The sequence below is a fragment of the Rhipicephalus sanguineus genome, chromosome 11, assembly GCF_013339695.2.
Source record: "Rhipicephalus sanguineus isolate Rsan-2018 chromosome 11, BIME_Rsan_1.4, whole genome shotgun sequence".
NCBI classification, from domain to species: domain Eukaryota; kingdom Metazoa; phylum Arthropoda; class Arachnida; order Ixodida; family Ixodidae; genus Rhipicephalus; species Rhipicephalus sanguineus.
Window position 1 is genome coordinate 40,333,929 of NC_051186.1, and position 13,528 is coordinate 40,347,456.

Consider the following 13,528-nt stretch of genomic DNA (forward strand, 5'->3'; position numbering starts at 1 on the left):
GCGTAACCTCAGCATTGTCAAGTCTGGCCCTGCCTGCCTACCTGCCTGACTGAGGGTTCAATTTCATTGGGGGGCATGCGGCACTTGTACTGCAGTATTAAGTAGTACGGAAAGTTGAATGCCATTCGTGACAGCTGTCTTGTCTTGCTAAAAAAGGCTAGTGACATAGAATGACAGACGTAATGGATGCTTCCATTGATAGCACTCCTTCTTTCTCTACTTTTATAGCGAAGCTGTATGTAGCTAGGTTCTGACGGATTGTGTCCATGGACAAAAGATGCATAGAAAAACAGTTTTCGCCGAACTCATTAACCCTTTCCCCCCTGTTGACGAGTATAGTGATCTGATTTTGTACCAAAATGACCAATGACTGCTACATTAGTCATAAACAAAAATTGGCCCCACATGGAACCAATGGCGACTACACTTGTCATAGTTGTGTTTCTTGACGCGAAATTTCCGCGCTTGTCCATGTTGGGGCATTTGAGCTTTTATTTTACAGCCATCTTTCATTGTTTTTCCATGCGGTGAAGCCATCTTCCAGTTATCATTTTTTTACGCTATTAGTGAAATAAAGGAGCCCCGTTGAATTGGAAGAATGGTACAGTTTTATTCGCAAAAAAAAGAAAAAGCTCTAGAAATTGAGCGAAGAAAGTTTTTCGGTAAATTTGGTACAATTTTCTTTCTTTTATGGTAGGGAAAGGGTTAGCTCGACTAATGCAGTGTTTTTGTGTCGAAAAAACAGATGTGGCGTGAAAGTAAACATAAAGGTGTGTGGTTTTGCCAACATGGCAGAATGACGTGAAAATTTTGCCTCAAAGACAAGACCACTTGCATAAGAAACGAACATCATGCCGTTTTTGTACTTCAGAAACAACGGGATCTTTGGGTGTATGTCTCTTTATTTGCCTAATACCATTAATGATATTGCATAAATTCACTATAGCAATATTAACTATTCTAGACCCACCATAGTCGCAGCTTCACTGGCTTCCGTCTTCACAGTTGTGGAAGGGCTCTGAATTTGTCCACATTGTCTGCAGTGCTGATGCATGGCTGCCAACATGAATGAAGTGTAATAACCTGCTAGTTTAGGCTAGTTAGTGCACGTTTGAAAATTTTATAAGAGGGCAAAGGATAGGACAAACAGGCTGAGACAAATAGAGCGCTCATCGATTAGTATTTTTGATCAGCCGAAATATTGTTTGATAGCCAGTACTTCGTGTGTCTCAGTCTGTTCGTGTCATCCTTTGCACCTTTAATTCAATTTTTTTTTCAATTAATGAAGACCTGAGAAGACAATCGCGTCATTCTTTCTTGGGTGGTGTTCCAACAGGGCTGACCACGATGACCAGGACGTGGTTGTGTTCAACCGGTGCATGCTGCCAGCCTATTATGGCCTGTTGCGCCTCTGTTGCCAGCAGTCGCGGGCCTTTGCCCGGCAGTTGGCTGCACATCAGAACGTCCAGTGGGCTTTCAAGAACATCACCCCATATACCACCCTGTACACAGCGGTAAGTGTCATGGAGGTACAGCAGGCTCTCGTTAAGCGGAACCTGAAGGGATCAGGAAAATGTGTTCCATTGAACTGATGGTCTGTTTACTGAAAGATGAACAGGAGGGCAGAATTCAAGTACGGAACCAATCATAATAGAGGCATTTAAGTCGAGGCATTTCCATTTAAGGAGCAGTTCCGTTGGAAAAGATTTTCATTTACTGAGAGTCTGCTGTATAGCACATCATTATGGATGGAACGTAGCTAAAGCAGGTTGTCGCTTGTGGAGCTAGCACCAACTGATAAGGTGATGTCAGAGTGAATTTGAAAGAAAATGCTGATGCGGTGGCTCAGTGGTTATGGTGCTGACTACTGAGCCAAAAGACACGGGTTGGCTCAGTGGTTCGAAAGTGACCCGAAAGACATGGGTTCATTCCTGGCTGCAGCGGTTTGATGGAGGCAAAATGCTAGCGTGATGTTAGTGCACCTTGAAGAACCCCAGGTGGTCAAAATTATCAAGATCCCTCCACTGCAGTGTTTCACATTGATTGAATAACACATTGATTTCTTTTGTACACCAGATTTTTTTCTGTTTGCTCTGTACTACATTAGTAATACTACGCTTTGGTTGAGGTGCTAACAGTAGAGTAGTAATAGCGCGCTTGCCATTTGAGAAACCAGAACTGCACTGTCTCAGAGGCCTCCATTGGTCACTGTGCTTTGCTGTGTCATCAAATTTCGACTGGACAGAAATGACCACATGTTGCTCAGATCTTGCAGTGGCAGGCAGATCGAGTCACCGTTGGTCTTGTCCACCGTGTCAATTCCATATCTGGGACTCTCAGGACACTTGCGGAAAGTTGGCAGTATCGTTGTTGAAATAAATGCTTGTCTGCTATAAATGTAGAGTAATCTCCGTTGCACGAACGTCAGTTTAATGAATATTTCATAACAACAAACTTCTTAAAAATCTTCAGTGATTTTTCTATGCATTTTATGGAAAAATTATTCACTTAGAACGAATTTCTGAATAGCAACTATTTCAGTTGGACGAACTTGATTAGTACGCGTGTGCCATTTTTAAAATCAGTCCAATGAAATTTAGCGAGGAAACTGGGAAGATGAATTGGCAGATCCAAATTCTGTAACTCTAGACATGGCAGTAGGATGCCTTGGAATGTTTTAAGACTTCGTGTCTCGGAAACAAGCTGTGCCAGAGGAAGTGCACAAAACATGCTCTGGACAGCGCTTTGAGTGCACTGGGGAAATGAAAATTGCAGACTTTTTCGAAACGAGATGGGCGTAATGAGATAACTGTTGCACACTTCATACATATTGATGTACAGGATCTTTCACTATAAACACTATAAATGGCATTTCAGACTTTCGACTCTCTGTATGCTGTGCACTGTGCTGTGCCATAGTCTAGTGAATATTTAGTTTATTGAACTTCTTAATTGAACTATTTCCTTGGATCCCTTGAAGTTCACTCCAGAGAGTTCACTGCAGTGTGCTGCGGGCAGAAACCCTCGCCCAAAGATGTGTGGACAAGTTTCGAGCATCCCCGACTGCTTTACTGCTTTCTCTCTCTCGCGCAGGCGGTGGGTGAGTTGCTGAAGCTCATGGAGCTGTTTGTAGCTCTGCCGAGGAGTGCAAGCGAGCAGGAGCAGCGCGAGGTGGCGTTGTTCAAGCGCACCACCCTGGCGCTTTACTTGAGCCTCGACCCTCGCGTCTGCTGGGCCACCCTGGTGGCTGCCCTGCGCATCCTCATCTCCACTCCGCAGGATCGCTTGCTGGCCCTGGCGGCTGGAGGACTGCCCGTCCTCTTCCAGGTTGGCGCTGCTCATTCTTTCACATCGAAGTTGTGTACGACTACACTCAAACCTCATTGTAACAATTCGTTATATCCAAAAATTTGTTATAAACGTTTATTTGTAACACTGTATCTATGACAAGACTATTCTTCATTTACTTCGTTACATCCATGTTAGTTATATCGAGGTTTTAGTGTAGGTACTGGTGGATCGTGTCCGCGGACAAGACGCGAAGAACAATTTACGGTGAACCAATAAACTAGACTAATTCAACGTTTTTCCATCGAAAAAGTGGACATGGCACAAAAGTAAACATAAAGGTGCAAATGAGTTCTGCAGAATTCCGCAAGGTGGCGAAAGGGTTACAAAAGGGAAATTGACAACCACCTGTTTGTAGCACAAAGCCGCAAGGAAATCCGTACGGATTTCTCAGAAAGAAAGCTTTTAAGCTGCCCAAAAATCCGTCCTGATCCTGGGATCGAACCCAGATAGCTCTTACGGCTGTTGTTGAAAAGATTAGTTTGACTGTTAATCTTGCTGAGATAGCTCTGGCTACACGTTTGACAGGGATAGCTCTTCAACATATTCATTAGCCTGCACATATTACTATGATAGATCAGCTACCAGAAGTGCAATAATTGGCCAGTGCATTTCACAGCAACACCTCCTACAGCTACCACCAATGCATTAATAGCCTGCACATTTTGCAGTGATAGTTCTTGCAGTGAGTTTGATGTTCGATAAACTTCCATTCTTACAACTGTTCTGCTTCTCACTTATTTTCTTCTGGCCTGCTACTTTTTATCTTATCTATTCTCAAACTTTATTTTGTCTGTTGTTGTCCTGATTCTTGATTACTAAAATCGACAGGCCCTGCACACACTGCACGTAATGTACCACGAGGCAACGGCATGTCACGTGACGGGTGACCTGGCAGACTTGCTGTCCCTGGTGCTAGAGCTGTTGCGCACATGTGCTTCAGCCAATGCAGCTGAGCCACTGGCCACCCTGCGGTCGTGGCCGCAATTGGGTGACGGACTTCGGCGGCTGCTGACACTACTCAACAGCTACGTGCCTCCGCAAGTGCGCCTTCTCTGTCTCGGTGAGTCAGCACATCTTGAGTGGCAAGCCCGTTGCCGATCATAGGAAGTGCCCAGTAGAATCGCGTCTATTCGTATTTTGCTGGAAGCCCCCTGTGGTTGCTAGCTATGGCTAGGTCAGAGGTTTGATTACCAGCGGCTACGTTTTATCAGCGGAGCTGTTCGAAGTCTTGCTTGTGCTGTTTGCTTGTCTGTCCGGTGTCACGCAGGTCACATGACCAGAGCGGAAGTGAATAAGGAAACCAATGAAATGATGATGATGCCCGAAATTATGTTGATGATGAGGATGATGCTCAAAATGATGATGATCATGATGATGATGCTCGAAATGAGACTAAGCTGTCTTAGTCTACCCTCACATACACTTGCATGCTTACAGCTCCTCTGACCAACAGTTTTCATGGCATGGAACTGTTTTTTTTTTTTAATCGAGACAGAGTGTAAGAACGCTTGTGTATATCTGTGTTGGGTTAGGTTAGGTTGTTTTGATTGTGAACCAAAACAGATCACAGTCCATCACTACATCTCATTGCCTCTGTGTTGATTTCCGATGTCAAAACCTCATGGGTCACTTGGTCATTGTTCCTGCTGTTCTGCAAAAATGTTGAGTCGCTTGTGGCACCTAGTTTATGTTGTCACATCAGTTGCACTAGCTTGTTGAACCATCATAAGTACCAAACCATCATAAGCACCAAAGACACCGCTGCATGAGGTTTTCGCCAATGGTTCCCGCCTTTCAAAGCAGAGCGATGCCTGGTTAACCACAACAGTGGAGGGGGATTGAATGGAGAAACAAAACTGACCATTTACTGTACCAGGGATATCCCGTGCGGCATGAATTAAACCATTGTCAGGGAGGAGGCACTCACAACACGTGTCGTCGATAACACACTTTATTCCCTACTGCCCCTTCTCCCCACCGTCGCCACTGTCCATCCTCATGATGATGATGACGGCACCGACTGTCGCGCCATCTCTCGGCCTTACGGTTGCCGCCTCCGCCACACAGTCCTTACACGTCTCCCCCCCGTACAACGTGAACCCATCAAGGGCATGTCCAGTTGGGGTTCATGGTACACTGTCAGCTGGTCAGCGTGGGCTATCCCTCGACGGCGTCCTGTCGTGGGATCTGTCAGCAGGAAATCATTAGTGCCTACCTTCTTCGTAATCCTGAAGGGGCCTGAACGTCTTGGTGCGAGTTTTGATGATACGCCTGTTGCTGCATTACTTAGGGTATGGCTGTCTAGGAGAACGAGGTCGCCTGGCTCCAGGGTAACTGGCCGCCTGTGGTGGTCGTAATGTGCCTTTTGTTTTGCATGAGCAGCAACTTGTTGCGCGTGAGTAAACTCAAGGGCCTGGGCAAGGCACTGCCGAACTTCTTCGGAAAAGGCATGATAGGCCGCAGAAGGCGGTTCAACGTTGTCCTTGGTGCCAGGTGGTTCCCATGGAGTGCGCAGCTCTCGGCCATAACAAAGGAAGGCTGGTGTAAAACCTGTCACAACACTCTCCGCAGTGCGGAGGGCAAAGGCGATCTCAGGGATGTGCGAGTCCCACTCCTTATGATTGGTGCAGTAGGCCCGAAGGCATTCTTTAACTGTACCGTTGTGGCGTTCTACCATCTGTCCCGCGGGGCGGTAAGGCACAGTATGACGATCTTTGATGCCCCATTGCTTTAGAAGGCCTTTCCAAAGGGTGCTGACGAATGGTCGGCCGTTGTCGCTAGAAATTGATACCGGTATGCCATGGCGGCTGAAGACTTGCCGCATACAGTCAACAATGTTTTGGCTAGTAGCGGCTCTCAGAGGAAACAATTCAATGAACTTTGTGAACTTGTCCACTACCACCAGCAGGTACTGGTGGCGCCGAGGTGTGAGCGGTAGTGGTCCAATGATGTCTACACTGAGCTCCTCCATCGGCGCAGTGGCCCACTGGCTGCTCATAAGGCCTGCTGGCTTTTGGCGATTGGCCTTGGAACGCTGGCAAACTTTGCAGCATCTGACATATTTAGATATGTTTGCTCGCATACCTAGCCAAACGAAGCGAGAAGAAACACGCTGCAATGTCTTAAAAAAGCCTGCATGTGCGCTAGTGGGGTGATCATGTGCCATTTTCAACACGAGAGTCCGCAAGCACGCTGGTAGCCAAGGCACTTTTTGGTTTCCTCTTTGCTGAACGAGTAACCCACTAGACTCCAGTTCTGTCGAAGCGGCCAAGTCCTTAATTAGGCGTGATTGTGGGTCGTCCTCCAGGAGTGTTGTACCCTGCATGACGCTTTTGAGTTTGGCAAGGTATGCGAGCAAACATATCTAAATATGTCAGATGCTGCAAAGTTTGCCAGCGTTCCAAGGCCAATCGCCAAAAGCCAGCAGGCCTTATGAGCAGCCAGTGGGCCACTGCGCCGATGGAGGAGCTCAGTGTGATTGTTGTTGGTCGAGGGTATTGCAACACAGCAAGCACCTTGCCCTCATCAGGTCTACACTGCCCAGGTGAAATTACATGTCCGAGGAACTTGAGTGAATTGCGGCAGAGTTGGATCTTGTCTGGATTAATGGTGAGGCCTGCTTTCCTGATGCGCTCTAGTACACATTGAATGTGTTCCACGTGGTCATCAAGGGTGTCTGAATAAACCAAGACATCGTCCAGGAATGCCATTGCAAATCTGTGATTTACACCATCCAAAACAGTATCCATCAAAGTTTGGAAGGTTGCTGGCCCACCTGCAACACCAAAGGGCATCCTGGTAAACTCGTAGGTGCCCTGGTGGCAGATAAATGCGGTCTTGGGAATATCCTGCTCCCGCACTGGAATGTGGAAAAACCCTTGTGAAAGGTCGAAACTCGAAAACCATTGCGCCTGGCCCAACTGTGCCAAGAGCCAGTCAGTCCTGGGCATGGGATAGGCAGGCACCCTTGTACGGCTATTCAGTGGCCGATAATCGATGGCAAGGCGGAAGCCGCCAGACTTTTGCAACCAGAACAGGGGCGCTTGTCCACTGGCTGGTGCTCGGGCGTATGAGTTCATGTTGCAGGAGATCAGCGATTCAACTGTCCATAATGGCCTTTTTTTAGCATTGACAGGGCGAAGCTTGCAACGTACAGGTTGGCTATCCCCAGTGTCAATGCAATGTTCAGAAATTGTTGTGCAACCTGGAGTAGCTGTAATGATTGGGCTGAAGTTCTCAAGCACTTGTGCGAGACGTGGGTCTACATTTACTTGAGACGCGAGGTATGTGGGGTTGTTGGGTGCTGGAATTTCTGAGTTGGCAGTAGGCGCAGGTCGCTCGGCAAATATTGCTTGCAGGTCGTAGATCTCTTCGCTGTCTAGCCCTCCTTTAGGCCGGTACTCTCCCTTGGCGAAAGGCACCATACACTGCGGTTCAGTCCCGATCGTCCAACCTCCAAGTGCAACATGAAGGGATATTCCGGTCACAGTCAGGAAGTCTCTCCCGAGTACTACATCCCTACAAAGGTCGGGCACACACAAAAACCGCTGCCGGCGAGAGCCTGCTCCCCAGTGTATCTTGCATCGGAGTGAGGTAGCAGATTGGGACCAACCTGTGGCCAGGCGGAGCGCACGTACCTCTCTTTTATGGCTGGCTCCTGTTGCTTCGGCGGCTGCCATCGCCTGCTGTCCCAGAAGGCTTACGCTGGACCCAGAGTCTAAGAGCGCCTGGAACGTCGTCGCACCGATGCGGATGTCGAGCAGGGGTTCCTTTCGGCCAGCAGTAGTCGCAACCTGGAGCGCGCTGTCGTAGATGCTCGCCGGCGCAGCATCTACCAACGTCGGTTTCCCGGAAACCGATTGTCTGGGCATTCAGCCCGCATGTGCCCCGGTTGACCGCAGTTAAAACACGTGGGCGGCACATTTTGCCTAGCCGTAGCGCACTGGCGGGCAACATGGCCGATCCCTCCGCAGCGCTGGCAGTGGACCTGTCGTGTGTTGGGCCGCTGCCAACGAGCGGCCGATGGCGAGGCGTAGGCTAACGGCTGCGTCGGCGTCGGGACGGTGGAGGCCGGATGGAACTGATCACGGACGTATGACGGTTCAACAGCTGCAGGGTGTAGTGGCCAGTGGTATGCCGAGGCAGCGCTGGCCGAGGGCACTACGGTAGACGTAGCCGTACCCACAGTGGCCGTCATTGACATCGGTCGCGGTCCGAGAGCGTTAGCAGCCGCCATGTGTGGTCGGAACGCCAGGTCCCTTGCGACCTGATTTGCTGGTGGAGGTGGCGGCTTGTACTGCCAACGCCGCCACGCTCTTTGCATCAATCCATCCGCCGCGGCGGCGAGCTCCTTCAAGGTTGTGAATGACGACCCTTCAGCGAGGTCTTGCAGCTGCGGGTGCATTTGGCGGAGAACCCGCTGCACTTTTTCTTCCTCAGTCACCGGCTCTCCGATACGATCATAGTATGCCGATATGACGTATATAAATTCCTTTAAATTTTCCTCGGGGTGCTGAGTTCGCTGTTCGAGCTCCTCCTTCAGGCGGCGTTTGGAGTCGATAGAAGCAAACTCCGCGCGGAAAGCTTTTGTGAATTCGTCCCACGAGTTGAAAGCGCCGACGAATCGCCACCAAAGCTTAGCGCTGCCCTCCAAGGCAGCCGGCACCACGTTGCTAAGTCTTTGGGCCTCGTCGATACCGGACACGAGGCAAAAGTTCTCCAAACGTTCCAGGAACACCTCTGGCGACTGCAAATCGTTGAAGCCCGAGAACTTCGGCGGTTCAACGAGCGGTGTAGAAGTCACGGCATGCGGCTGCGAGGGTTGCGGCACGGGCACCGGCACACCTAGGCCTACCGGCGCGGCCGTGGCTGTAGCGGCCATCACACGTTGCCGCAGCAGGGAGGCGACTTGCTCGTGCTGGATCACCGATCCATCGGTTTGGCCGATGAGATACTGCACGACCTCCTCCGGAACGATTACGTTTTCCATTTGATCCCGGACGAGCCCCCACTTGTCAGGGAGGAGGCACTCACAACACGTGTCGTCGATAACACACTTTATTCCCTACTGCCCCTTCTCCCCACCGTCGCCACTGTCCATCCTCATGATGATGATGACGGCACCGACTGTCGCGCCATCTCTCGGCCTTACGGTTGCCGCCTCCGCCACACAGTCCTTACACCATATTGTGGTATCATTGGCATCTCTGATGACTGCTATGGCCAGTTACAACCTAAGAAGAAATGTAAGCTGCACCTGCTGTCCCTCCCACAGAGAATTTGCGAACATTCAAAAATTTTGAATAATGAATCGGATAGCGTTCTATTAGATTCAGTACTCGAATTGAATAGCACAAATTCGAACTGCCGAAGTATATTTTAAATACTTTTCGAGTAATCAGCATTGACGGGAAAACCCCAATGGTACAATGCGTTGGAAGAGTGAAGGAACATTTTACAGCGAAAGCTGTTATGAGATCATTTCAACGGCCGTTTTTGGTGGCGTAGTTGTCCGCCGCCGCCGCCGCCGCCGGTGTCCGTAACCACTATCGCTCGAAATAAGAAAAAAAAACGAAATAAGAAAAAATTTCCAGGATGGAACGGGGTTCGAACCTGGGCCCTCTGCGTGGGAGCCCAGTGTTGTACCTCAGAGCCATGCCGGTGCTTGGAACTGCCTTGCAAAACGACGCTATACAGGCTTCATGTCCAGAAGGAACCACATTAACATCTGTAATTTAGTGTCGTAGAAGAGTGAAATAACAACCACGCATCACACAACGCGAATTCTGTAACCAGGCGTCACACAATGCGAATTGCGCAACGAGTGGGCTGTTGGATGCTTCCAACCCATTACAAGGGGCTCTACAATAATTCTTCATCGTCATCAGGCACAACACCAACAAAGTGTGCATAATGCCTTACATGTTTTTAGCGGGTACCACGGCTCTCCGTTGAATGATGAAAAATGGCATAGTGGCTGCTTCCCTACTTCACAGAAATTTTGATGATTTATAGCGTAGTGGGTTCCTCGCAAGGGCACTTGCATTGGTTTCCAAGAAAGCCCATGAGCCCATCATCCATTTCCTCAGGGTCTCAATTAAGTTCTTCCCCCCTCTCTCTGTCTCTCTCACGTCAATGTATGTTATATTGCATGGTGGGAGAGTTAAATAGCGACCGGGCATCACACAATGCGAAATACGTAACTGGTGAGCCGTTTAAAGCTTCCAACCCATTACAAAGGCCTGAGCCACAATTCTTCATCGTCATCAGTCGTCACGTAAACAAAGTGCACATAATGCCTTACATATGAGTAGCTGGAACCTCGCTTCTGCGCACAATGACGAATAATGGCGTTGTAGGTGCTTCCCAATTTCACAAATATTGTGATTTATGGCATAGTGGGTACCTTGCTAGTGTACTTGTATTAGTAGCCCCAGAGAGCTTACAACGGGCTCTAGAAATGGCGCTCTTCCAGCTTTCGCTGTGACTGTGCTGCGCTTTCCGCGCAGGCCTGGCATTTTTTTTGTTGTTTTAATTTGTGAATTACCAAGATGCATGCAGGTCAAGCTCCTACGGGACTATTGAAGTTTTACGCATCATCAGATGAAAGAATTTTTGCTTTAAACTTTATTGTTGCCGAAGCGCATGTGTCCTCAATCTACAGTAGAACCCCGCTGTTACGTTCCTTTCTGATGCGTTTTCCCGGCTGTTACGTCGGTTTCCGCCGGTCCCAGCACAGCTCCCATAGGGTACAGTGTATTGGGAACCCCGCTGTTACGTCGTAACTGTGGGACCGTTCCCATATGATACGTCTCGAAGTGCGCTCCGAGCCGATCGAGTGAGCACCGAAGAGAGTGGCCATGGTGACTTTTCACGCAGCTTGGCCTGGTTTGACTGTAACATTAGCCGCATGAGGCGCAAGCGACAGGTACTTTCGGTTGATGCAAACGAAAGCATAGCCTTCGAGATCTGCATTGCAAAGATGGCGTCTATGACGTAATTGCTCACGAAAGCAAGGCCTTCGAGATTGGAATTTACTGATAACAAAAGCATAGCCTTTGAGACGTGTATTGCAAAGATGGGGTCTATGACGTAATTGCTTGCGAAAGCAAGGCCTTCGAGATTGGCATTTACTTCTACCATCGCGTTGGCGTATTATTTGCCGGAGGAGTTCGAGCTGGTTGGAGTTCACGTGGTCGTTACTCGTGCGCGCGGTTCGCGGTTGTTCTCGTCGCTCTGGTCGTGCTTGCGCGTGCTTAGTTCTTTCACGCCTACAGCTGTTGGTGCTAAAAAAAAATCACATACGTTGGTTACATTTCTGTGGATGACGCTGTCCCGAGCTCCGCGTTTGTACCCGTCGACTGGACCGTGGCTGAGTGGTGGAGCCGCTTTCGGGGGTAGTTCTACTTTCGCAAGGCGTTCGACCGTTTACTACAAGCCACAGTGGTCCGACACTATGCCAATGGTTCTACAGTATCGCTCGGAGATGCCGACGCAACCGGCGACAATCTCGTGAAGGTATCGCCGTAAGTGATCGCTTGTCAGGTGTCGGCCGTGGTGGCACTAGATTTATGAAAAGGATGTGAGACTGCAGGTGCTCGAAAAACTTTTCGTGCTGCTCGGACATGAGTAAAAGCACCAGGCAACGTTGCACGGTTTCTTCACGCGTAAGCATTGAAATAAAATTCTGTACCACTAAATGTATTGTCGTTTTTCCCGTTTTTCGGCTCTTGCGTTTCCCGTCTCTTACGTTCATTTCCTACGGTCCCTTCAAAAACATATCAGCGGGGTTCTACTGTAGTATCATTATCATGAGATTCATGATGTTCATTCATGAAATATTATTTAAAGGACCCCTGCAACACTTTTCCAAGTAGCCATGGAATGGTTTCATTAAAGGAGCTTCTTTCCTCACGAATCAACCTCTGGAAAAATTTTTAGAATACGTCCAGTATCAGCGGTGTTACAAAGATTTGTCGCACGCTGTAATTGCTTTCTCTCTTGTCTCGTCCGGACGAAAACGCTGGAAGCTAAGCAGGGAGGGGTGGCACGGGGGAAGAAGGTAGGCCTTGTGACCTTGAGAACTTTTTTTTTTTCGAACGCGCGGCATACTTTCTGTGTGATCACGTGCGCGGGCAAGTGACGGCCTCTTGCGGTAGCCGCAGTAACTACAGAGTGCTCCATGTTCAAATCAGCCAATGGCGTGGAACTTGTCTCATTGATGCCGTAAGCATCATTTGTCAAGCGAAGAGGAAGCAATTTTTAGTTGACTTTGAGAATTTATTGTAAATCCCAGGCTGTGTGCTACGCTATGTTTGGCTCGCGTGTTCTCGGGAGCCTTGACTACCGATTCAAAGTAAACATGGCGTCCATGACATAGTGGGCCAGTGTGTGGCAGCAAATGCGCTTTTTAGTTCTCCAAGAAAAATATACTTATAGTATGACTCGCAAATGTACGCTGAGCAATCGAAATGTTTCTCCCATTCACATTTATTGTGCGTATGTTTTCCTAAACGCGTTAACGATGCGAGCGAGAAAAATTGATATCAGCCGCAAGCTGCCATACTACTTGTGGAGCAACACGAATGTGCGGAAGCCCCGCCTCCATAACCTTCGCTCCACTGTCAAGATAAGTTGTCGCCGAGTATAGTAAATTTTATCAGGGATTCAGACATCGCTGCTCAGCCAAACGTAATGTTTTTGGTAGTAAGGACCAACCTTTTAACTCTTAATCTGCGTAGTACTTACATTTGCTAAGAAAACATACTTGCGGCTCAAGCAGAAGCCAGCTAGCGCGATTGTCCTTCACAGTTGAAGGGCAGGCACACTGTGGAGCTGTGGACGGAGCTACATTTTTTCTTGGGTTTGAATTGTCTATAACTAGTTACGGGCATAGTATCCTGTCCTCTGTGATATGTCTTGTTGCTTTTGCTATATGGGCAGTGTGACCCGGACGGAGGACCGGCGTCCAAAGCTACCTGCACTATAAAGTGCAAGAAGCAGTTCGTGCCGTGCTCAATAGGAGTAGTTTACACCATTCCACTGTCATGGGGTTTTTTAAAAAGGAATTTGGGCAGACTGGGCACAGCATTAATATCTGTCTTAGGGAGCACCACATTACTGTCAAGAACTCCGCTAGCGCGAACCTGGCTGCGCACTGCAAAATGTGCCATTGCGA

General features: G+C 48.7%; 1 protein-coding gene across 1 annotated transcript in view; it reads left to right on the forward strand.

Moving 5' to 3' along the window:
• Positions 1-13,528, forward strand: part of LOC119374613 (ubiquitin carboxyl-terminal hydrolase 34) — a 152,743-nt gene that overhangs the window by 120,151 nt on the left and 19,064 nt on the right. The window contains exons 66-68 of the mRNA XM_049411107.1: positions 1,337-1,514; positions 3,094-3,327; positions 4,180-4,411. Coding sequence (XP_049267064.1) covers positions 1,337-1,514; positions 3,094-3,327; positions 4,180-4,411 — 644 coding nt within the window. The remainder of the gene's footprint in view (positions 1-1,336; positions 1,515-3,093; positions 3,328-4,179; positions 4,412-13,528) is intronic.